This window comes from Epinephelus lanceolatus, chromosome 16 (genome assembly GCF_041903045.1).
Source record: "Epinephelus lanceolatus isolate andai-2023 chromosome 16, ASM4190304v1, whole genome shotgun sequence".
In the NCBI taxonomy this organism is placed as follows: Eukaryota; Metazoa; Chordata; class Actinopteri; order Perciformes; family Serranidae; genus Epinephelus; species Epinephelus lanceolatus.
The window spans coordinates 23,114,258-23,139,537 of NC_135749.1; the positions used below are offsets into that span (position 1 = coordinate 23,114,258).

Below are 25,280 nucleotides of genomic sequence, written 5' to 3' on the forward strand. Positions count from 1 at the left end.
ATTACTCGACAAAAATGTTGATTTATTACTCCGTTACATTTTTCACAAGTAATATTAATGCTTCACTTACTAGTCCCTGCTAACAGTAATTCATTACACTACTTCTTGTACCACTTCTCTGTTACACCTTACAACATTGGTAATTACGTCCTTTCTCCTCAAAATTCAGACCTCTCATGTGCACCTCTGTGTAAAAGTCTTGGTAATCTCCAGTAAGCACAGTTAAGGCTAGATAGCTTGCAAATTATTTTTTTACCTGAAATTCTTCTTTTGCCTGTGACTGGTATTTTCCTAAGGATCCTTCTGAAAGACAGAGAGTCAGTCATTTCACTCACCACTTATTCAGCCACAAGCTTCATTAGTTCTTTGTAGCCCGCAGCTGTCCACCATTAAAATCCAGTTTAGGTTATTTAGCCAGTGTAGAGCTAAAGCCAACCTCCTCGGCAGAGCTTATCTTTGGTGGGGTGTATCGTAGGAGGTTTTTCAGGAGGTTTGAGGTCATGCTTTTTGCAGTGGAAAGAGTCTTAGTACCACCACCTGGTACAACAATGTTCCTCTTGACAAAATCAAAGTGATAGGAATATTTCCAGCCGCTGAATGTGAACATTTCCATCGTCCAAGCTAGATTACTGCTTTGTGATGTGCATGTGCAATGGTTAGAAAAATGAATCTGGAGATATAATGCACCGTTGGATTCAGTAGGGAGATGACAGCAAAACTAAGTTATTTGCTTTAAACTGTAATATTATGACACTTTATTATGACATTTTATGAGTAATTTCTTACATTACTCGATACTAAGAAACGGTGGTGTAGTGGTAGTTGCCAGTCGGTGAGTATTTATTTATTTGGAGTCACATTTCCCAAGTTTCTACCATGGATGTGACGGAGTGCAATTTAGCATGATCATAATCAGAATGGCCATAGATGTGAGAATAAGGTTCTCAAAACACCTCAGATTTACATGCAGTGTAAAAAAAGTAGGGCTGTGCAGTATAAGAGGATGCTGTTATAATAAATTTGTAACACAAGGCTGAGCAACAGTAACTTGTTGCATGCAGTCCATTTGATGAACACAGCACTCTACAACAGTGACATGGTTATGACTAATAGCCTACAACAGACTTATATACTGTACATGGCACTGCATTCTGCTCTCTGCCTAATCAAACCATTAGTAGATGAATATTGAACCCACTGTGTCATTATCCTCCATAATCAGCTTGTCTTCCTCCTCGCCCGTGTTCCCACTCCCAAATATAAAGCCATAATCCAGCAGCTGTGTTTTTTTTCCTTTCCAGAAAGCACACACAGGGAAAGGTTGATGTCCACGCCAGGCCTTGCTCCGGTAGTGATTGTGACATTTCTCCTTCTCCCTCAGGGCTTTGCTGCACCCCTCCCTCCTCTGTATACCCTCTCATCCAAAATGCTCCAATTCCTCGGGAGTAATATCTTCTGCTTGCGGAGAAAAAGGTCACATGCTCCATTATTTCAAAGTGAACTTTCGACCTAACATTTACAGAGGAGGCAAAAAATAGCAGTCGATGTGAGGACGCCACAGGTTTAGTATGGTTGTATATTTTTGGATGAAGGATAGATGTAAGGATTAACACTGTTTGACAACACAGGGCTATGTCTCTATGTAGAGACAAGGGATAACAAGGCTGAGTGGTCACGCACTGATCTAGGTGTTTCAGCCGCATGTATTGTACAAGCTATTATAGCATAATGTGAGTCGTTTCTATGCTAATAATAACTGTTCTCCTTGAGCATTATGGAGCCTGTACATGCTGAATACAGCCAACCCCTGAGGCTGTGATGGCAATGACTAACACTGCCTTTTGACTCTGATTCACACTGCCAGTCAGTTCTCTCTGCCAGTGCAGTTCCACCTCCATAGCTTCTCATTAGAGCAGTGGGCAAGCACAGTGATGAGATGCAAAGTGATTTTTTTTTTCCCCATTCAGAGTGTGACATTAAGTTAGCAATGAGAGGGAAGCTGTGTTTACTGATGACGCCCTCCTGCCAGCCAATTACTGGTCATTAAAGGATTCCAGGGACACTACCTTTACTTACCTACACGCAGCAACGAGGGCAGATAGAGAGGGCAAGGAGAGAAACAATCCTTTATGAATACATTGAGATGCTTACTTAATTGCTTCCTCAATCGATGCTCGTCCTGTGGTCAGTCTGGGCTGCTGATTTGAGCCTGGTTATTGACTCAGCTGTTGTTTGCTTTGTCGCACAAAAACAATCCTCAGAGCTTCACCAAGAACAGACCCAAGCGAGGGAAAAAAAATCCTTTTAACTGGATAGAAAATAGTGTATAGTGATTTTCTCTGCATTTTTCCCACTGCTTTCCTAGCTCTCAGCATGCTACCAGGTTTGTCAATACTTGTTCATGCTTGCACCCGTATTGTTATTGCATAAGGCTTATGTAGGCATTTTTAATGCTTGGTGCTCTGTAACGACGTGCATCACCTAATTTCCAAGACACAGCCGCAGCAGTAAACAAAACACTTGGCAACAAGATATCCCATTACTCGTATTGATTTGGAGTCAATCATGAAGAAGCAGAGAGATTTTTCTTCAATTTCATCCTATCTATCTATCTATCTATCTATCTATCTATCTATCTATCTATCTATCTATCTATCTATCTATCCATCCATCCATCCATCCATCTATCCATTAGGGGTTGCAAACCACTAGTTTCATTATGATATGACATTATATTGATTCTTTGAACAATGATATCATATTTTCCGATATCACAAAGTCTGCTATGATAGGATTTTGATGTGAATCAATCCAGGGGCCTGCAGCTGGTGTAAAATTATATCATATGCCCATTTAACACAGTCGGTTACAGCAGAATCTGACAGATAAAAGATTAAAAAAAACAACACATAAATAAGTGCAGTTATGTTTACTTTAAATTGAATTCACCAACATATATAAAACAGCACACTAGATAAATTATCTTTCATGGCTTTCTGCCAGAGAGACCTTTCTGGAAGAAATCTTCTCATTTACCCCAAACCATGAACTTTTACATAAAATTTCAGGACTATCTGGCCCTGAAGGCAAACTTTTGCAAACTGCCATTAAAAATAGATGAACAACAAGATCACTAAACAAAAGTATAGAATTCAGCTCAAGCATAAATGTCAAGGTTCATGGACAAACAGTTGTTTTTTGTTAGTCAACATTATTTACTTAAAGCCACAGTGTGTAGGAATTTCTCGCATCTAACGCTGAAATCATATATTGCATTCAAACGGATAGCCTCACTGTTTCCAACGCGTATTGCAACAACTGTAGCCGCTGTGTACCAAAAAGCTATGATAACATTGATGAAACCATGTCATCCGATACTACATGGAGTATTCATTCAGGCTCCTACACAGACACACGCGACGCGAGTTGACAAACCCCCTCCTCACCATGCTGGCTGTGTTTACAACGTAGGACTGTTGGGGCGGGTGTAAATTGAAACAAACCGATCACGTCTTGTCTTTTGAGAACTGACAAGTGGCTCAACCTTAGACACCTCATCAGTTGATTGTTAAACACCATCTATCTATCTATCTATCTATCTATCTATCCAATGCTTTTTATAGCAACAATATCCTTCCTTCATTTATTTATTAATTTTCTGTAACTGCTTATCCTGTTGGAGGAGGCTGGAGCCTATCCCAGCTGACATTGGGCGAGAGACAAGGTACACCCTGGACAGGTCGCCAGACTATCACAGGGCTGACACATAGAGACAGACAACCATTCACACTCACATTCACACCTACGGACAATTTAGAGTCACCAATTAACCTAACCCGTATGTCTTTGGATTGTGGGAGGAAAACACAGGGACACAGGGCGAACATGCTCCCCAAGCCCCGGGATTCAAAGCCCCCACCCTGGGTTCAAACCAGGCACTCTATTGCTGTGAGGCGATGGTGCTAACCACTGCACCATCATGCCACCCTGCTACAGTATCAGTCAGATCAATATACGGTTAATATATTCTGTATTCATTAATTCATGAACTTATATGAATTAAGTCTGCTCTGTAGCCTATATTGAGCAAATTACAGGCATTTTCTTGACTGCAGACCAAATCAGATTAAACCGAACTGCACCTGTTTCTAGTGCAGCATTACAGTAAAATGGCAGCTCCATATTTTCTAACCTATATATGATTTTTCTGTGAATGACAGATCACAGTTTAATTCTCTTTTATGATGATCATGTGTTTTTAATTCAAGCCTTCCTTCATTCCCATCTTTTTTTTTGCATAACATTAGATCATATCGCATATTGACTTACTGTATAGCAACTAAAGCAAAACAATGCCTTTGTTTCTGATGTGTTATAAAAACCCATCCCATTTTTCTTACAAGGTCAATATTCCCATTGCTACTACAACTTTTATAGTAAAAAATCAATTCTGCACCTTCTTGGATTTTTGAGGTGCATTGAAAACACGGATGTTCTGCACTGCTCTGTTTCAACCTCCTGAAGGTTCTGTGCGGTGGAAAATATTCCTCTCTGCTCTAACAGTCATGCTTATAATTTTCTCCTCTTTTTGTTTGCCTATCAGACACATGCTGCTCTGCTCTTGTTTTCTCTCTCCTCTCCTCAATATTTCATGCCATTGAAAGTGCATCTATTCTCGGCATTCCCCGTGCCCTACCACCTCCCGACTGTCAGAACATAATTTTTTATCTTTCGACACCCCTCCACCTTTCTTAACCCTCTTGCTGCCTCCCCATTTTCCAAGTGGAGGCCATCGTGTGCATTAGGCTGACTCAGGTGAACTAAATGAGCTTTTCTTTACTTTCTGAGCCACATTTAGGTTCAAATTCAACTTCTTTGGGTAAATAAGTAATTAATTTGTTGCTCTCAGAAAACAGTTTTGTTAAATTTGTTGATCAATTTGCATTAAATATTGCACCACATACTTTGTAACTATGAAGCAGCCATATCAGACAATAACTAAAGGTTCTTTCACACGGAATTCCTGGTAAATTACTGGGATAATCTTCAGGCACCACCAGTTATTTTCATTATTCACATATGCACTGCATTCAGGATCATTTCTGTCTTGCACCTTTTCACTCATGCCATTGGCAGCGCCGGAATGGATGGGGCAAGGGGCAGTTCAGCAGAGTGCAGTGATACAACACTTCGGGATGCAAACTGCCATAAAACTCAACAGAAGAAGAAGATGATGGGGCAGGGGCAGATGTATGCATACCAGGCTTCCAGACAGTGCGCCAGACTTTGAGGCCAATTTTTGTGGTGGCCAAACACTGGTACTGCAATTTACTGATGCCCTGCAGCCCAAAAATACTTTTTTCTATTGACTTACATTGGAAAAGAGATGTCTGTAAATCAGTAAATAAATTCTTTTGAGTACCACAACCCCCAGGAAGTGACTCATTTCACTATCAGGGTTTGATCCATTCGGTTTGATAACATTTTGAAAGTTTAGAAGAGAAGCACAGTTAATTCGTTTTATCCCCATTCCAGTTGGGGGAGCGCTAAACAGGAAGTTAGCCATTCAGCCAGCCAAAGTTAGACGTTTGGCCGCACTCAGTCGTGCTCAGAGGCTGTAAGTCTCTAGTGCACATGCTTGACTGGTTGCACAGTGCATAAGTCGTGCCAAAAATCTTCAGATCATCCGGGTAATTTTATGCGCAGCAGTGCAACCATTTTGGCTTTGTGCGCCACTGAGCAACTTTCATAGGAATGAACAAGGCCCTGCCACCAGTGCTGTATCCAGCTCTCCTAACACATTCAGGATTTGTATGCAGAGAAAGATGTCTAATTGTTTTCAGAAACATAGGGGGCGTGGAGCTGCTTTTGTCTCATACTAATGTTCTTGTAATGTATTGTACTGCTTGTTTGTTATCAAATCACCTGCAAAAGGATTGGCGCAAATGCTAAACTGTAAACAAGTGGTGATTCAAATACATCATCATCAGAGGTTTGGGATTGTTTCACTCACCTCATGTGAAAGTGTCTTTTGTCAGATGGACACAACCTTGACATGCTTGTCCTTGCACTCATACTGCTTGCATCCAATCCAAGGTCTTGAGATAAGGCCTTGATAAAAGATTTCCTTGATTATCAGTCCGTGCTCATTCACACATGATGTCATGCAGGAAATGTTCTGAACATTTCAGGGACTGCATATGTGTAGAGGCTTAGTGAGCTTTGAGCCAGTGACTCTGAGACTAAATATGGCCTCATGTTGCATTGTGTCAATAACATGTTGACATTTTTTCCAGTTTTCACAAACTTGTGAAATGTATTTGTTTTGGGCTAGTAATTATTTCAGCTAAAATGTATTCCATCCATACATGGGCATCATAACGACATCAGTATGCGTCAACCAATGTGCTTGTTAGATGGCTGAACATCGCCTGAAACCCCCCTTTCTCACACATTCCTGACGTTGCAATTGGAGGGGCTGGGTCGTGCTATTTGTGAATGTCTGTAACTTTGTAGAAGGAAACTTCCATCTACTGCTAGCTCACCTTACACCTCTGAGCTAGCTAACGTTACATCATGTTACACATTACGTTTACATCTCAAGCTGTTACAAGCATGAGCCTCTCATCCGTAGTTTGGTGGAAGGAAAATAGTTCCTACATGAAACTCCCACAACAAGGTCTGTGGATTATATTGAGTGATCAGGTGATGTTTTCTGGAGAGAGACATTACTATTGAGTTTTTCAAATGTACTTTTTTAGCACTTTAAGCACCACAAGCCGAGTACGATCTAGTTCCATTATATTCAAAAGAAGACAGCCATCTCTACAGCCAATATCTCCAACACTCGGCAACTCACATCAAAACAGTATAGACTGATAAGAGCACTACAGGTAAGAGGGAAAATATGTATTTTTGACTTTAGTTGAACTGTCCCTTTAAAGGCCCAACCCACCAATGGTTCCCAAACCAGTTGAAAACCAGCATAAAACCCTGCTGCACTGTGGTCAATATTCCGCTTTTCCTCCACGCCCTCATGATCATATTTATTTTCTTAAAAAGTATTGTGTCCTTAATCAACACCACTATACTCCTAACATTATTTTGCTATTTCATTTATATCTCCCTCTCTTAACAGATTGTCCTAAAAGTTTATGTCTTAGCTCTTCCAACCCTCTGTCCTTTATGACCAGTTACCAACACATCTCTCCTTTCCCCCAAGGCTCAGCCCTCATCCTCCCATCCATTTCCCGGTGCTCCTTTTTCATCACAGCCCGACGCTGAGGAACATTGTTCTTGATTGCTTGGCAGATGCCATTATCCTGGGCTTATATCTTCACAATCACATTAGCCATTTGCACAGCTGGGCACTTACTGAAGCGAGGCAGGTTAAGCACCACACTTGAGGGGGCAAAAAGATGGAGGCCCACCTGGAGCTTAGGTCAGGACTTTCCTCAGCACCGTGCCATTACCAAAAACACTGTTGGACTTTCTTCCATTTAGCTAATGCCTCCATGTCGCTCTCTCCATCTTCCCTCCATACACTCCTCAGTTTCTCAGTTTGGTCTTCCTTAACATTCTCTACCTCTCCCTTGATTCCTGCACTGTAATTTCTTCCTTCCTCTACCCTCGATCTATCTGTGCCCCCAGGCGCTCTCTATTTCTTCCTTTCTTTCTCTCACACACTATAACTTTTTTTGTCCCTTACTCTTTTTATCCATTCCTCACTTTTATCACCTGTATGGGCACAGTGGAGTTAAAGGTATACTATGCAGGATTTTTCTAAAAACAATGTGTAAACTTATACAAAAGTTACCCCTCTCAGTCATCACTTATGACCCACTACAAGTGTGTGGCAGTGTATTTATCTGCAGAGACCCTACCCTCTGCCTGTATTTTCTTCATTTCTTCTTGTTTTGCTGGGTTTGTTTCTGGTTGGGCAGCGGTGTGTAGCCCCCTGCCAATTGCAGTGCATAGGTAAGGTCAGGATTATACAAAAAAAGGTGAAATGCCAAGCAGACAAAGCTTGTTCCAAATCAGGGGTGAATCTGGGGTTGGCTTTAACTTGCACTGGTGAGCAATAAAGGAGAGGATATGGACAAAGAGTGATGCAGAGTTGGTCTGTTTTGGGCGGATAGGTATGTGCTGGTGGTTAGCTAGTTAGCTAGGTATAGTATTGGCCCACTTCAGTATTAGCCTTCCACAGATGTAGCTACTAAGAACGTCCATTTTGGTTAGTTTTGCTTTCAAAAGCCAGACATACTTAAAAATTAATCGGTGACTAACTGGTTAATTTTAAGAAAGAAAAAAAAGCGAAATGATGCAAAACAGAAGAGGGCTTTACTTTTAGTTCCGTGCTTCACTGACTCAGTGAATGTTCGTTGCTTTTCATTTAGAGGTGATCAAATTTTGATATTTTGTGATGTAAATGTCTTCCCTTTCATTTTATTTTCTATTGTCTTTTCTGAAAACCAGCTGACTAGCTGTGTTTACATGTGGAAACATGTTGCCCAATGCCCACCCTCTGGTATCCATTGGTTAGCCTTTGGTCACTTTGCACTGCGCACCACCCCAGTTGGGTGTTAACTAGCTAGCGGTGCCACCCATTTGGTGATTAACGCTGGTAAAGCTGCCTGGTGATGGGACAGAGTTGCTGTGAAAACATGGTGGTGACCCTCCGGACTTCCCCCAGGGAGCACTGTTAACTATATTAGCACCACTAGCCAAGCTAACGCTGCTAACGGCACTAAGGGCTGATTTATGCTTGGCACTTTGACACTTTTGAAGAGCGATGCTTGACAGAAATGTTGTATTTTTAAGAGAAAAAAAGGGTTGTGTGTGACACTTTTCTTTCATGTTGCGCACGTGGAGAATCATATTTCGTTACGTATTAAGATTGGTAGCATAACTGTTGTTGCTACAGAGACTGTAGTTTTAAGTTAGCACAGACTTTGACCTGCGTCTCTGTCCACAGAGCATGTTTGTCAGTAGCAGCTCTATGGGCTGGCCAAACTGCCTCCACCGGGCTGACTTTAAATAAAAATATTTACTGAACTAAAATACTTTTGATGTCAGTGCCACAGGAGGAAATCAACTGTATGTATTTATTGATTTGTTGATTTTAAACATTAGATTTCAAAGATAAACACACAAATGTAGTGGGATATTTTTGTCATTTAAACAGTCTCTTTACTAAACAGCAACAAAAACAGACTCCGACTGTAAAAAAAAACAAAAAACGCAGGGATGCTCTGGTTACCATTGAGATGACTTAAACCACCGAAGCATTTGGTTTAAAATGTTGACTGTTTAATTTTTGTGCAGTGACACTCTTCAAAAGTGTCAAGCCTTAAATAAACAGTGATAACATAGTCAACAAAGCTGGTAGTAGCTGAAAGAGTGGCGCTGCTAGCAAGTTCCCACCAGACCTAGTTGGTGTGCAATGCAGTAACTGAAAAATAACAACATTAACAGACAGACCGACATGCGTAACTGGTCAAAAGTATTCTCTGCGGTTAACCGATTAACAGTTAACTGTTGACATCCCTAGTTCCGTAGTAACTTGCAGAGTAAGTACATGTAGCGTAGAGAGGAAGGGGCCAAATTTGAATGTTACAAACAGTAAGCAACAATTCCTGCATAGGAGACCTTTAAGGGTTTAAAAATGCAGATTCACAGTAAAATGAAAGAAGTAAAGAAGGGAGCATGTAGGAAGTTGGCGAGGCAACTGTGTCAGCACAGTTTGCTGACACAATGCTGAGCTCAGGCGGCAGGCCAGAGATACATTTTTACACTTTCACACAAAGATGTTTATTTGTCTACATCTCCAAGTTCAAGAGGCTTCTGTCTCTGTTGTTATTTTTGTCACAACTACTTTATATTCAAGTTTGACATTTCACTAGATTAACTGATTAATCAAATGAATTGTTGTTTACTGACACCGCCACTGGACATTAAACTCAATCAAGGCAACCTCATTTTAATCCATTAACATTAAAGCTGAGATTAGTCTGAAACAACACGTAGGGAAAGGAGGAACAGGTGGGCGTAGGAAATTAGAGATTGCACAGATAGAAGCCAGGAGGAAGAATAAAGAAATCCCACTGAGGTAGAAACCAACGCATTTTCTCCTGGAATATTGCTTACGCCAGGAATGAAGTCGGTTAGGAAATCAATATGAAGTCAACAAGGATATATGAAAGTGTTGAGGCTGATTGATGATAACAAATTATATGAATAATCAATATGCCCATAGCTGCTGTTCATGAATTAATCACAAACAGACTCAGAGTCAAGGTAACGAGCCATGCTTGCTGTTACTATAGTGTGTGCCGATGCCTATTACAAAATACAAACGGCTGCTGCAGAGCCTGCAGGAGGCAATAAGCATACATAAACAGCGCATCACATGGTACAGAGTCGAGAGAACAACTGTGTTCAATAACTTATGACACTAGGAAGCCTCATTCAGTCACATGTTCAAAATACACACTCATACACACAAAGCACATCATAAATATGCATTTGTGCCACTACTGGCTGAGATGAGTCCGGGAAACATATTAAATGTCACTCTCTATATTTTCATCTCACTTTCATTGGCACTGTGTGGTCGGTGCACACACCAGGAAGCGAGAGATCATCAGTTCATGAAGAAATGTAAGAATATGCTTCTTATATGCAGCACTTTCCTCCTGAGTGCGAGGCGACAAAAGGATGACAAATGTTAGAGTGGATGGAGGCGAGTGATCCACTGGAGCCGCACAGATAGGTGGTGGGACAAAGAGAGGGAGAGTTGGGAGGGAAAAAAAGTGATGGTACTTGCTCTTTCATCCGCCCCTTTACTCCAGTCACCACGGCAACATGCCTGGAGGGCACTCAAGAGAGGCGTCATCGCTGACAGAAACAACAGAGAGGAAGGGAGTGAGTGAGAGCAAACGAGAGCAAACTAGACAGACTGTGTGTATGAATGAGAGCAGAGAGGGGAGAAAGTAGGCAGCGGATCTACAACTGGCTTCGGCTACCTATCCTCACTCAAAGAAGTGTGAATATGACCTTCAGGGACTCGGCTGAGAAGTGTAATGAACATTCATTCATCATTGGAGGTCATTCAGATTAATGTTTGGATCGCTCAGCTAAAGTTTCACCAACAGCGTCTACGACCACGTTTATGGGTGTGAATATCACTGATATCCCCTCCAAAAAGGACACTATTATGAGATATGAAATTGGCCGAGTTAATCAAACCGAGGCTAATGCTTAATATTTGGAATTAACTGAGCCATTAATACTGCGGGCTGCCGTTAGGCTAGATAGAGTGGTTAAACCACCACAGGCGAAATTAAACAGGTTAATTAAAGTCTCCAAATTTTCATGCACTCTCCCTCAGTCTGTATTTCACAGGGAAACACACACGGACGCACACACATAATTACTCACATATGTGTGTTATTACTATACTCGTGATGGCCTTCCACTGACTGTATTAATTTTCTAATATTAATCTGAATTTTAGCTCTAGCTTTAACCCTTAACCCCTGCTGAATAGTGAATGTGAAATAACCTCATTTCTTCAAAACCCTTCACTCCATCAACCTAAGGAATAAATACCTCTAAAAAAAGCCAGCAAATGAAAGAAATCATATAATTACACACATGCTTTTGTATACATTTCAAATATCTGGCATCCAAATTGAACCCCAGAGCAGTATGAGCACTTACAGAGAGGCAGAGATGGTGCCAGGGGTGCCTTATGGGCTTATGTCCTGAATGTTTTCAGCAAAGTCCAGAGTCTTTTATGGCATTTTAAAATACCACATCGAGTTTAGTGCTGCGTAAGTGTGCATATTGTGTACCATATACTGTAAAAATAATGGACACAGCCACCATGATGTCACCTTGTGGTTTGTGGATTCCAGTTTTGAAGCCTTGAGTTTGGCATTGTGGTTATCGCCTTGCAGACAGCTTGTCACTCAAAGCAGCCACACCATTAATTATGCATAACTTTAAGCCTTAATAAAATCTAAATAGGTGAGTTATTAAAAAATAAAATTCACCCGTGCATGTTGTCATGGACAGGGGCATAAGCTATAGAGACCAAAACATTTCTTATACCAGTCCATAAACATGTTATCTGCTGTGTAGTTGAGCATTTCAGAATTGGTGTCTATGGGGATTGACTCGCTTTTAGAGCCAGCCTCAAGTGGCCATTTGACAAACTGCAGTTTTTGGCACTTCCAAGTTGGCTCTTCTTTCCAGCCCCAGCAGATGCCTTTTGGTGTCTGCGTGAATGTGGAAACTGATTTAATAAACATATGTGCTTTTAGAAAGCAAGTCTCAGACATGAAATGTCTCAGAAATCTAACAGAGGTAACAGACACCTTGGTCAGTGTCAGATTAGAAATTACAGAGTCCTGTTGCTTTGATTTGGCCAAAGTAAAGAGTAGACTTCAGGATGACCAGTCATAGCTTGCCATCTTTCAAAATCTCAAATTTGGCCATAATCGTGTTCATGAATGGATTACTGAATGGACCTACCCAGCACAGGTCCAAGGGCCCAAAGTGTCACCTCCCCCCTGCACTCCAACTGCAAGATGTTACTCAAAGAGACACGCACAGACCAGGAAGAGACTCAAAATAACCACAAAGAAACATACAACTACAGAGACACACACAGCCACAAAGAGATACAAAACAACTGCAAAAAGACACAAAGTCACTCACAACAACTATGAAGTTGGCTAAAACAACCACAAAGAGACACAAAATGACTGCAGAGAAACACAACATGACCACAATAAGACACAAAGTGACTGCAAAGAGACACAAGATGACTGTAAAGAGGCACAAAATGACCACAAAGAACCACAAAATGACCACAAAGAGACACAAAATGATCACACAGAGACACAAAATGACCACACAGAGACACAAAGGACCACAAAGAGACACAAAATGACTGCAAAAGACACAAAATGACCACAAAGAGACACAAAATGACCACAAAGAGACACAAAATGACTGCAAAAGACACAAAATGACGACAAAGAGACACAAAATGACTGCAAAGAGAAACAAAACAACCACAAAGAGACACAAAATGACTGACAAAACAACCACAAAGAGACACAAAATGACTGCAGAGACATGAAATGACTACAAAGAGACACAAAATGACTACAATAAGACACAAAATGACCACAAAGAGTCACAAAATGACTGCAAAAAGATACAAAATGACTGCAAAGAGACACAAAGGACCACAAAGAGACACAAAATGTCTGCAAAAAGACACAAAATAACTGCAAAAGACACAAAATGACTGCAAAGAGACATGAAATGACTACAAAGAGACACAAAATGAGTACAAAGAGACACAAAATGACTGCAAAGAGAAACAAAACAACCACAAAGAGACACAAAATGACTGCAAAGAGACATGAAATGACCACAGAGAGCCATTAAATTACTACAAAGGGGCAAAACAACCACAGACAAAATTAAAAAAAACTATGAAGAGATGCAACACAACAACAAAAAGAGACTAAAGAACTATAAGGCCTACGTGTCTTGCTCCGGTGTAGGAAAGGTGATGAGGCCTTTTGCATGTCTGTGCCCAGGGGCCCATTGTCTCATAGTCTGCCCATGACTGGGTTGTAATTTAGTGTTGGACAGCAGCTCTCCGCCACCATCAAGTTGAGTTTTCTTTTAATTTGTCAAACACTTGTGTATCAAACAGCTTCCTTTTTTTCCCTTCCTGCTTGTTGACAGGATTTTGAACAGTGTGCTTGTAGCCTAATTAACTATGATAATGATTAAACGTGTGATAATGAGTCATTTCACAGCTGGTGAGGAATTTGAGTCTTTTGGTGTGTCCCCAATTTAATTTAAAGTAAACGCGGAACCTAACCTACGCTGTACTTACAGATTGAAATGTCTCTTTACATGTTACATGTGCTGTTTATGAATATTTTTATGGTTTGTGAAAGTTACTACACTCCTAAATCTCACCTTTACATCACACTCATTTATCCTTACCTAAACATAATCAGTGTCTTAATCTTAAACCTAAAATCTAACCTTGAAATACGATGGATCCTTTATCATGTCCAGTCAAAACATATATTTCTGCTTTAATTAAGAGGATAACATTTTCTCGACACATTGATCTACACACACAGGCACACACGGTGCACTTTTGGAGCGGGCGGGGCAGCAGCATAGATGGACATGTGAGCGCATCTCGGCCATCAGAGGGCGGGTTTGTAGCGTTGTGTGCGCAGCGTGTGGCTGCTGCTGCTGCTGCTGCTGCTGAGAAGAGCGCAAGGTACACAAACCCTTCAACGGAGATCCAGCGGCTCCAAAGCTGCGCAAAGAACAGTAAACACCGACCTCAGCTGTCAGTGTTTGAATGTGCTCATTGCCTTATCATCACCTGTGCTGGTCCTCTCTTATGAAAGCAGAACTGACAAACAAAACACGGAGTGACCTGAAAGTGCGCAGCCCGGCACAAGAAAGAAGTAGATTTGGCACAAGTGAAGATGTCCAAATGGGTCTCGTCGCAATGGGATTTGAGTTGAAGAACACGTAACCACTCAGAAGTCACCCTGATAGAACCCGCTGTTAAGGTAACTGGAAACTTGACAAGGCGTTTTTTGACCGCTGGGATGTTGTGAGAGACACGTCGCCTGGGACAGAAGGAGAAGGAGCGGGGACGCAGAAGGCAGAGAGAGGGGAACCAGGGCTGGACGAGCACCGGAGGGATTATGGCTCTCGCAACGTTTTCTCTCAGCCTCATCACGCTGGCGCTTACAAACTTGCACCTGTCGAGAGCCAGCGACCGGCATGCGGTGTACTGGAACAGCTCTAACCTACAGTAAGTGGCTCCCTGCAGCCGTAACAGCAAATTAACTTGTGTTCCTCTTTGTTGATGCGCACCTGTGCTGATAAGTTGAGACAGCGGTGAGCTGGTCACCCTCTGCAGCGACGTGTTTCTTTTGTTTACAGCAGCAAGACCTTGATACACCACAGAGAGAGATTAAATACCAACAATGAGCCAGTGATGTCCCCAGTTTTAATCCATTCACCTGATCGTAGGAGGCAACAACTGTCTCATTCAATTTTTTGCTTCTTTTCATGTCTATAATAATTTCTCTTTCTGAATTTCATCATTTAATCAGAGCACACTGATGCATCTCCACAGGGAAAGTGTTTCTACACTGCTCCTTCTCTCCGCCCTGCATGCAGAGTGCTTACTGTATAAATATTTGATTTCTATCTCACATTTATAGTCCATCTTCTGCTTCACAATATGACTCACTGAAGCAGTCATCTATTCATTTGCCCTGCTTTCACTTTGTCCATCACCTCACCTGCCCAAAAAAATGCAGCACAAATACATAATTCACACACACAGCTCAAACTTCCATAAATCTGCTCCAGCATGTATGCTCACTATGAATAAGTATGCAACACAAACACACATACACACACATCTGAGCCTATCCTTGGACTCGGATTCCTCCTACAACAGTCAGGTTGCTTACCTCAGGTAAGCTTCCCCAGGCTCTCCTATCTCTCTCTACCTGTGAGCTATAAAGCCAGCTTGCTGTGGGGCAGAGATCGATGTGGATCCCACTGCCTTTGTCTTCTCATTAGCCAACAGTGAATCCATCTTTCTCACATTCTTTTATCTCCTCTCCTCACACAACCTCCCTCTTTGCCCCCCTCTCCTCCTCCCCCCCCCTCCTCTATCTGTGTTCCTCCACTGTCCATTTGTATGCACCTCAGACACGGGTCTCTCCTATCGCCTCTCTGTATCTCATACTTGGTTATTTTCTTCCCTCTCTTATTTTTTTTTTCTGCTGTGTCTCACCAGCCGGCCTGTCCCCCTCAATTCCCTTTTTTCTGCATCTCATTACCGCCCCCCCATCTGCTCCTGGTCCCTCATTCACCTCCCGGGCTCTCAGCTGAGAGTACACACATACAGTAGATGATTAGAATTAGAAATTGTATGAAAGTCATTTGAATGTATGTGGATGTGGGGGTAATTGAAATATTCGAAGGTTTTCCTCCAGTCAGAAACTGCTATAAAACCTGATGGGAACAGTCAAGGTGCTGCTGCAGCGCTGTCACTTTCCTCATTAATGTTAATGTGTGAATGGCAGAGTCACATTCAGAACTATTTTAGATTTATGACTGTAGCTAATCCCGTTAGTGTGGCATGAATAGAGAAGTGGTATATTAACTGATAGTCGCGTTTAAGCTCTGTTAAAGTGCACAGGTTTTTGAGTGTCATAATCAGTATTAGTCCTATCTATCAATTTTAATTAGTCTTATTCGCTGTGTGCTTAGGCTAGAATTATTTTCACAGCGTGGTTAAGGTTGCTCAGCGTAGCCATTCATTACAGTGTTAGCACATTTTGCAGCTTTAAATTGACATTTATGTGTTAAAGTGACAAATATGTGCTCATATTAATGAATTCAGAAAACTGTGTGTGTAAAAGAGGTGGGGAGGGAGGGAAACAGAGGGAGACAAAGTGCAGGTGTGGGTCTACATGCCTGCGTGTGCAAAACCTTTCTTTTCTCCACAGTGAGATACAAATCTCTAAAATAATGCAAAAATTGACCCAGTTTGCAGGTAGCAGACAAATCCTCAGAGGCTATGGCAAGAATACTGATGGCCATCAAGCTTTAAAAGGCCTTAGGCTCGTGGCCACTTCTCCACAACTCTGTCTACATAGAGAACCAACAGAGGGCCTCACTTGTTCAGCCCCTTCCTTCATCCAGCTCTGGTTATAGAGACAAACTCAGGAGGGAGCTGTAAGAAATGAAGGTGGTGACAGAGAGCCAGAAACCAGAGGCCTTTAGGGCCAAACTCTGGTTGTTTTACCCTTGAGCGCAGCATTCAGCGCAGATGGTTACGGCCCAGCTGCAAGAAATGGGATCACTTGGAAGCCAAGCTGTTTGTGCCAAAGCCATGAAAATGGCTTTTTATGATAACGCGCAGCTAGAAATGTCTTGTTCCAGTGTATTGAAAGTCAAAAGGGGATTGCCACACAGTTATACCCAGTAATACTGTGCTGTTTGATTCTTTGCAGCTTTTCTGAGGTCAACAACATCAGACAGTTTAATAAAGCTTTTTCCTCTGCCTCAGACAATTCAAAGCGAGATGTCTCGATTATCATAACCCAAAGAAATAACTCAGAGTGCTTTGATTACCGCCTAAGTCTGTCACGATCGCACTACCCCCCATTAGAAAGTGTTGCTCTCAGCTTCCACTCTCAGCAGTGTGCCTGGCCAACTCGTTACAGATGTCCCTGCTAATGGCTGACTGAGGCAGGAAAAAACACACACGCAGGCCATTAAATCATCTCGCATCTGAGGCCATCTGCCAATTAGAGGGGGGAGATGTGGAACATCTTGAGAGCACGCAGGAGCAGCGGTGCACTGCGGTAGCCTCGCCTACCCACAAGCAGCGTCCCATGCTCCTGCCACCTCCTCCCATCAGGTGTGTGGCCTCGCTGGTTAGACAGGCCGCATCTCCATAATTGGGCACCCCATGTCAGCATGATCAAAACAACAGCACAGCTCTCATTCACTCTCCCACTCCTTCCATAAGTCACACAGTGTGTCTACTGATGCTTACAACTTAGCAGGACACCGGAGTTAAAAGCCTTTGCACGGGCGTGGGAAGGAATAGCAGGGAATTGAGTTTGAAAATGTGCCACACGTCTCTTTGCTAAATCGCCATTCCCTTGCCTGCTCAGCAAGATGAAAGTCTTCTTTCGCTGTTTGTGGCTGATCCGCGGTGAGTTACAGCCCTGCGTGTTTCATGCTACACATTATGGCCCTGATTTGGACCTGAAATGGTGTCTGTCAGGCCCCTAGACCACATGAAGAAAAAACAACCCAATCCCCGGCACACCATATCTGTGCTACAAAATAAATTATCACCTTGACAAATAGCCTCCCGGAGAGTTCGAGGTACAGAGGCCCGGTGATCAATGTTGAGTCGAGGTGCCGTCTTACTCAACAGGCTCATTAACCGACAGGTCGGTCTGTGTGGGTGTGTGCAGACTGAGCTAGAGTTGGAGGTGGTTCCCTGCAGGGCAGGGGAGAACCCTGACACCCTACAGGGTAAGGTTTGTAGATATTTAGTTGCAGTAAAGGGAATTGTACTGAGAAATGAAGAGAGAGTGAGTGATGGAGAAGGTGATGGAGAAGGAGAAATCAGAAAATAGATGGAGGGAGAGAGACGGATGCAAAGTGTGAAGAATATTACTGCAGGGAAGAGGTGGGCGTAATGGAGAGATTGGAAGGAGAACACGCTGGAAAGGTGGAAAGTGGAGCAGTCTTTCAGAGGAAGAAAAGCGAAGGGAAAGATTGATTGAGTTGGCCGAAAGTCAGAAGGTTGAGAGAAAGTGCGGCTTTTACCGGATATGGAAGTTAGGTTATTTGGCCGAATGTGTTGTAGCTGCTGTTTTCTGACGAGATGATACCCACGGGAGTTGATCCGTGCTAATGTGGACACAGGCTGGGTCATTCATGTGGACTGATGCTCAGAGACAATAGCGCCCACCATTCACCTGCCCCTCCACCCTCAACACGGCGCAGACAGAGCATACAGGAGATGAGCTGATTTGATACCCGATTACATGCACGTCCGTCTGCCCGCAGCTCTGTCTCTGGGCTGTCTCGGCAATTTTGCATACAAATGCGTCTTATTCACTGCCATTCAATTTATTCTCTCACACTCATTGTACCACACAAACAGCATTAGATAGCGTGTCGTTTTTTCCCTGGTTGCAGTTGTGTTAAATGAGAATGTGTGAATACCACTGATTGAAAAGTGCAAATTGACCTTTTATACGTTTTTGAATTAAACATGTCTCTCCATCTGTGATGAAGTGTTCCTCCCTCCAACTATTCGAGTTGTTTGTGAACATTTGAATGCTTTATATTCTTTATCAGGCTCAGACATCTAGGAGATTAGTTTGATGAACAGCGCCTTTAAATGGATAGTTAACTTGACATTTTCACCTGGTTTCATTATGCTGTAGATCTGCAGTGGCGTCTCAAAGCTTATTGGTCTGCTAAGCAGTATGATGGCCATTTTTAGCTCATAGGAATCTGCAGTGAGTCACGTAAATGGATGGAGAAACACTGAAAGGATGTTTTATGGTTCGTATGGATCCAAGAGTGGGTGTACGGATCAATACATTTATATGGTACGGAGAGGTGAATGGGCCCTGGCCGAAAAAAAACACTACAAGGTTGCTTTCTGAGCGGCAATCAATCTGGGTGCATCAGGTGATCAATGTCCAAATGCATTTTTAATTGGATTTCATGGTGTCAGTAAATTTCCATGAAGCATTCAAAGCTCAGCTCGGGAAGCTCAGATGAAGTATCGCCTTGGAACAGCATGCTTGAGAATTGATTATTACAGGCTTGTCAGTCATTGCTCCAGGGTTCATGCTCCATGGAGGCCTTAACTATATCTACACTAAACAAGGTCTTGGTGTAGCAGCGGTGGTTGCTTCAGAGAAGGCAAAGGTTAAAAAAACATGAGGCTGGGCACAGATAAAACAAAAAGATGTTTTGGAATACGTCTGTGAGACTTAAACTGTAAGTTATTCCTCCGCAAGATAAAAATGAAAGGTTTTCATGAGAGCATACATTTAGATTCTGCCTGCGTCACAGATTCAAAGGTTAGGTGAGAACGTCAGTATACAGTAGGTGAGAGTCAACTTAATTGAAACATTTTTCACTGTTTAAAGTCGCTGGGACTTTGTTATGCGGCAGTAGTGCCGCTGGCCACTAACAGCTGTTAGCGGCGCAGTAATGCGAGGAGAGGGATGAGGTGTGTGAGGTTGAGCCACTTGTCAGTTGTCAAAAGACAAGTCGTGATCGGTTTGTTTCAATTTACATCCGCCCCAACAGTCCTACGTTGTAAACACAGCCAGCATGGTGAGGAGGGGGTTTGTCAACTCGCGTCGCGTGTGTCTGTGTAGGAGCCTGAATGAATACTCCATGAAGTATCGGATGACATGGTTTCATCAGTGTTATCGTAGCTTTTTGGTACACAGCGGCTACAGTTGTTGCAATACGTGTTTGAAACAGTGAGGCGCTAGAGTGCGCCATCTGTTTGAATACAATATATGATTTCAGCGTTAGATGGGAGAAATTCCTACACACTGTGGCTTTAAGCCAGTGTTTCTACATTGATTTCATATCAAGGATGTGAGCAGATAATGTACAAAATATAATTATAATATTAAAACTTCAGGTGTACTGGTCGGCGCATTTGCTTCCATCCTTGTTGACAAGTACACTGATTACACCTACATAGCAAATTTGATTAATGGAAGATATAAAAATACTTTACAACCTCTCTCTGATTTATGATACAATGAGTGACCTCTGACTGAACACAGAGTACATGTATTTGGGGATGCATGTGTTTATTTGTGCATCGAACCCTGAAGGGTCAAAAGCGCAGTATCACTCCAAGTCACCAAGCTTTACAGTCTCACACAGTCCACTTACATTTGACAGCTTTATTGGCAAAAACAAAGAAGTTCTAATTATTCACAATAAATTCAATTTATTATAATTATAATTTGAATTTATTCACAATAAATTCAAATTATAATTATACAAGTTAAGTATTCAAACTGTGCTGTTTGCATACAGGACTAGAGGACTGCATTGGGATTGGGATCTAACACAAATCTTGCAAGAACAGGCGGTGTTATCTTTGCCGCGGGTGGGAGCGGGCGGTCAAAAAAAAAAAAAAAATGTGTGAGTCCCTGGGATTAATTAATATGAAGGACAAAGATGTCACCAGGTGAAGTGGAAAAGAAGATAAAAGCAAGACATTACAATACAAAAGAAAAGCAATGTAAATCGGACATTCTGAGGAATTTCTCAGGAATACTGCAGATAATAATAATAACACTGCATCCCAGAGACACCAGAATAACTGTAATTATGAATGTGATTATGCACTAGAACATAATTTCATGACTTATGACTGACAGTTATGCATAGCTTTTGTAATACCACAGTGAAATAACATGTTTTCCCAGCAGAACAGGAGAAGACTTTATTGATAATCACTCTGTTGTGGGGGCATGTATGATCAGAATGTTTGCAAGTGCGGGTGGGAGCTGACACACACTCTGCAGGGTGGCTGGGAATGGATAACACACTATGTGGGAGCGGAACGGTGTTGGTCGGAAATCCAGTGGGAGTGGGCAGGAGCAGTATAAGGAAAACAGTCCATACAAGGCTCTACACCCATGCTTTGGTGTTCCTCACAGACCAAAACTAGCATTTGTGACATTTGAAAACCATGTTAACTGAGAGACACATGAAAACAACCATGTGGATTTTAGCTCCATCACATACAGATGAACTTTATATTTGAAAAATGGCCTAGGATATGATTTCTTTACTTAGTTTAAGGCCAAACTGGTTTTCCAGTTGCTGATTCCTGCCAAGTGGACCAATCCTTTCTCAAGGATGTTTACCAACGTACCAGCCACATGCTGACAAGATGGCGTCATGATCACCTTTACGTAGCAGAAGAAAACAGTGGTGTTACAACTGTAACGCATTACATTCAACGTGACTCTCCCCCAAATGTTACTGCTTTCCTGCTTAAAAGCAAGCTAAGTAAAAATAAAAATAGTGCATCCCGTCACTGAAGATTTGTTGTAAACATTTGAGGTGCGTTGTTAAGAATTCTCTACACTTACAAAGGCATTATATGGGGAAATAATTGCAAAAACAAAAGAAAAGAGCACAAAGGTATTAATGTTCATTCAAAGGGCTGTTGCTCTCGGTAAACACTAATTTGACTCTACAGTGCAGCGAACGTGAGTCAAATTAAAAGATGGGTGGGGATGCAGATAAAACCTCAGGAGGAGCCACTTAATCAACCTGGAATTTAATGGATGTGAACCGAAGGGAAATTGTGAAAACTTTGAGTACTCTGTCACAATAAATTCTCCCATCTTGGTGTTTCCACTTCTTTATCCCCTCTGGTCCCTCTAGAGGCCCAAGGTACCCCAAGCTTCATTATTATGGGGAATTGGCAGGTTTGGTGGGCCATTACAGCCTGTTCATGGGCTCTGATGGGAAAGTGCCATGGGACTCATCTAGAGTTAACCCATGTGATGGCGGTTCTACTTCTTGAGGAGGAGTCCAAAGAAAAACATGGTTAGGCCCTTCATACGCCATCAAAAGCGATTAGCATTCCTTGCGCTCCAAGGTTATAAAAACTGCACTTAACTGGCAGTGGGAACCCACAGGAGATATTCCTGATCCCAGCCAGGTAGAACCAATTTCAGACTCAATGATTTGAATGCAAATGCTTTCTACAAAGAGGGCTTTCCAACTTCCGAATGGTAGCTCCACAGTACATTACACTGGGAGTCTGCACCGCAGTGCCCGTTACCCACTGGGAAATTACATTGCTGCTATGATGGAAATGGCTGCCATGTAGGAAAAAGATCAAAGCTGTTGATAGGTGGATGGTCACTGGCTGGAGTTTGATTATTTGGGAAATGGGCCTTGTTACGCTACATGGCCTGGAAAACGATATGGCAGCCGCAGCAGTTGGTCAAAATAATTTGTTTTGTTATTGAAGCAGAAGGCCTCTTCTGAGGTATGGCAATTGAGGTGGTATTTTGCACCGACCAGCGCCCTCAGAGTTATCAGTGTCCCTTCATAAAAAAGGCAGCAAGTGAGGACACAGGTTTGTGCTCTGTCATATCTTGTTCTCTGTTCATTCCCTTCAGGTCTTGAGCCGTGACAGGTCTTCCCTCTAATGCTCTTGGGTGCTTAACAACAGCGGTGTTACGAGAAGTGGAAACTGTCCTCACAGCTTAGTGGATGATACGGCTCCAGTTTTCCTTTCATGCGAGGGCAATTTGGAATATGGGCAGCGTAATAATTAGGTATTCTGTTATAATTGAGATTTTTCCTTTTGAGGATGTAATTATATGAAGGTCTGAGACCCTTTGGCAGGCGTCTCTGTAATGAGAATATTTGAAGAAAATTGAAATCTCTCTCTAGTGCTCTGTGCATCTAGAATGACTAAAGGTAATTTGACCCCTCAGCAGCAGCAGCCACCACCTCCAGTGGCTTAATGTATCCCTCTTATATTGTTAGAGGGAACAGTTAAATCAGTACATCTTCAAGCGAAACTGTTCTATTACAAATATGATAGCAAAGTCTTTAGAGCTTGAAAGTGTGATGTAAGTGAAATGGATGACCTACTGGTGAAAAAAATGAAAGTTATATTCTGCGAAGAAGCTGGAGGGCTGTGCTGCTCAGGTTTTACATTTGTAGATACTTAAACACTGTTGCCTTGTGAGGTATAGCTGCACCCAGATGTGAAATACAGCAAGGGTACCTATTGTTGTAAACTGTAGAGTATGACCTGGGGACACGTCATTATGCAGTGAATTTTTGTCACACGTTATATCCGACTATTTTTTTAATCACACAAACAAATTGAGAAATTATAAAATCACATGCATGAAAATTAATGAATGATACCTAAAATGAGTCTCTCATCATGATTCATTAATTCACTGGTAAGTCACATCTGATTATAAAAAGAAGATATCAGATATTATCTAAATTTGTCCTGCTCTCATTCCCCTTGTCATGCTAAGCTAACCTCACATTAGCTATTATTATATTTTTACAGACTGACAGAACAAGCTGCTGTTCAGCTCTGAATGTCCAGAGATCAAAATTAAGGAGATTAAAATATTCATGTTATGTACTTAAATTAGAGGAGACCGGGGTTGATTGGCACACTTTTTACTCTTTGCTGTATTTCGCTGGCATTATTTACACTAGAACATTTTAACTAACAGCATATAAAAGGTTGAAATCTCAGCTATGATAAATATGTTTTAATGTACACAAATGTTTTCTAAAATTAGGTGAACTGTAACTAAAGTTATGTTGTGCTTTTGTGCCAACTCGCTCCATCAGGGAGTTGGCTGGCACAATTTTAAAATTCTATAAAAAAAAATATGAAGCAACCAACCGAAACAGTTTGAATATTTAAGTCAAACAAGAACCAGAAAACATGAACATGTAGTAGAATATCTGTCCATTTTTAAACGCAATTTCTCAGCAGGAATGTCAAAACTTTTGTCACTGACCATTCAAAATAGTCATACAAAATGTATTAAAGATTTTAAAATAGTTTTAATTTCTCAAAATGCAGTTGCAGTTACAACTTTTAATTTTACATCTCCACAAAATACCAACCAACCAACGCCCACATTTGACCCAACTTTGTGATCTAATTATTAGGGATGCCCCCCAAAAGATTTGAATCATCAGTTGGAGACATTTCAGTCGACTGAGATTGCCTCAAGTTTGGTAGTATTTATTTATTTTTTCGTCCATTGGTTTGCAGTGTACTTCTGGGGGTGTTTCAGTCGCCCGATTTTGCTGCAGAGTGAGTTCTTAAATTAAATTTAATGCTGCTCTTTGGTACAGGCAACTGCCCAGGGGAGGGGAGGCTTTCACGTAATTTTCTTCTGCTTAGACATGGTAAATGTACAGCTCACAGCAACTTAATACAATAAAGTCTCTGGCTTTTGTTTGATATCTAGTGTTGCACATTTTTGACCTAATGTTAGCGTAGTTAGCTTGTTTACTACATTATGTGAATGTCACTGTCACACTGAACATCCCAATCAACCCTGTTAAAACTCTCAAACTCTATGTGGAAAAAAAGAAACATAGTGAAATATTTGTACTGAACTGCCAAATCTGATTAGACTGCCGTAATTCTGAGTCGGGTACAGCCCTAGAAATTATGTAAGCTAGCTACTATCACCCATCACAGACAGAATGTAGCTGTATTCATATAACACATTCCCAACATCTCTATCTGACACTGTGTTATAATTTATTTAGTCCACAGACCACTTTTTTACTCTTGATACTATAAAATTGGAATATGACTCTCACCGAAAAAAGGTAGTGACTTCCAGGTGTTTTAACATAGTAGATGAGTGCAGGTGAAGACAGCCAACATTTTGGTGTTACATTTTTGTCTCTGTGACCTTCAAAGGAGCAGAAAATAGTATATATACACACACTGTTATTCATTGCACCACACTCTCAGAGCACAGGGTGTACTCTCGGCACAGATGGAGCAGCAGAATGCAAGTTGTGGTGAGAATGAAACTTAACCGTTCATCGTGTGGGGTCTAACAGTTTGCATTCACTTGCCTCTGCAG

The 25,280-nt window shown here is 41.7% G+C and overlaps 1 protein-coding gene across 1 annotated transcript in view; it reads left to right on the forward strand.

Annotated features, from left to right (window-relative positions):
• The first annotated feature begins 14,274 nt into the window (after positions 1-14,274).
• Positions 14,275-25,280, forward strand: part of efna3a (ephrin-A3a) — an 88,706-nt gene continuing 77,700 nt past the window's right edge. The window contains exon 1 of the mRNA XM_033636704.2: positions 14,275-14,875. Coding sequence (XP_033492595.1) covers positions 14,766-14,875 — 110 coding nt within the window. The 5' untranslated portion in view covers positions 14,275-14,765. The remainder of the gene's footprint in view (positions 14,876-25,280) is intronic.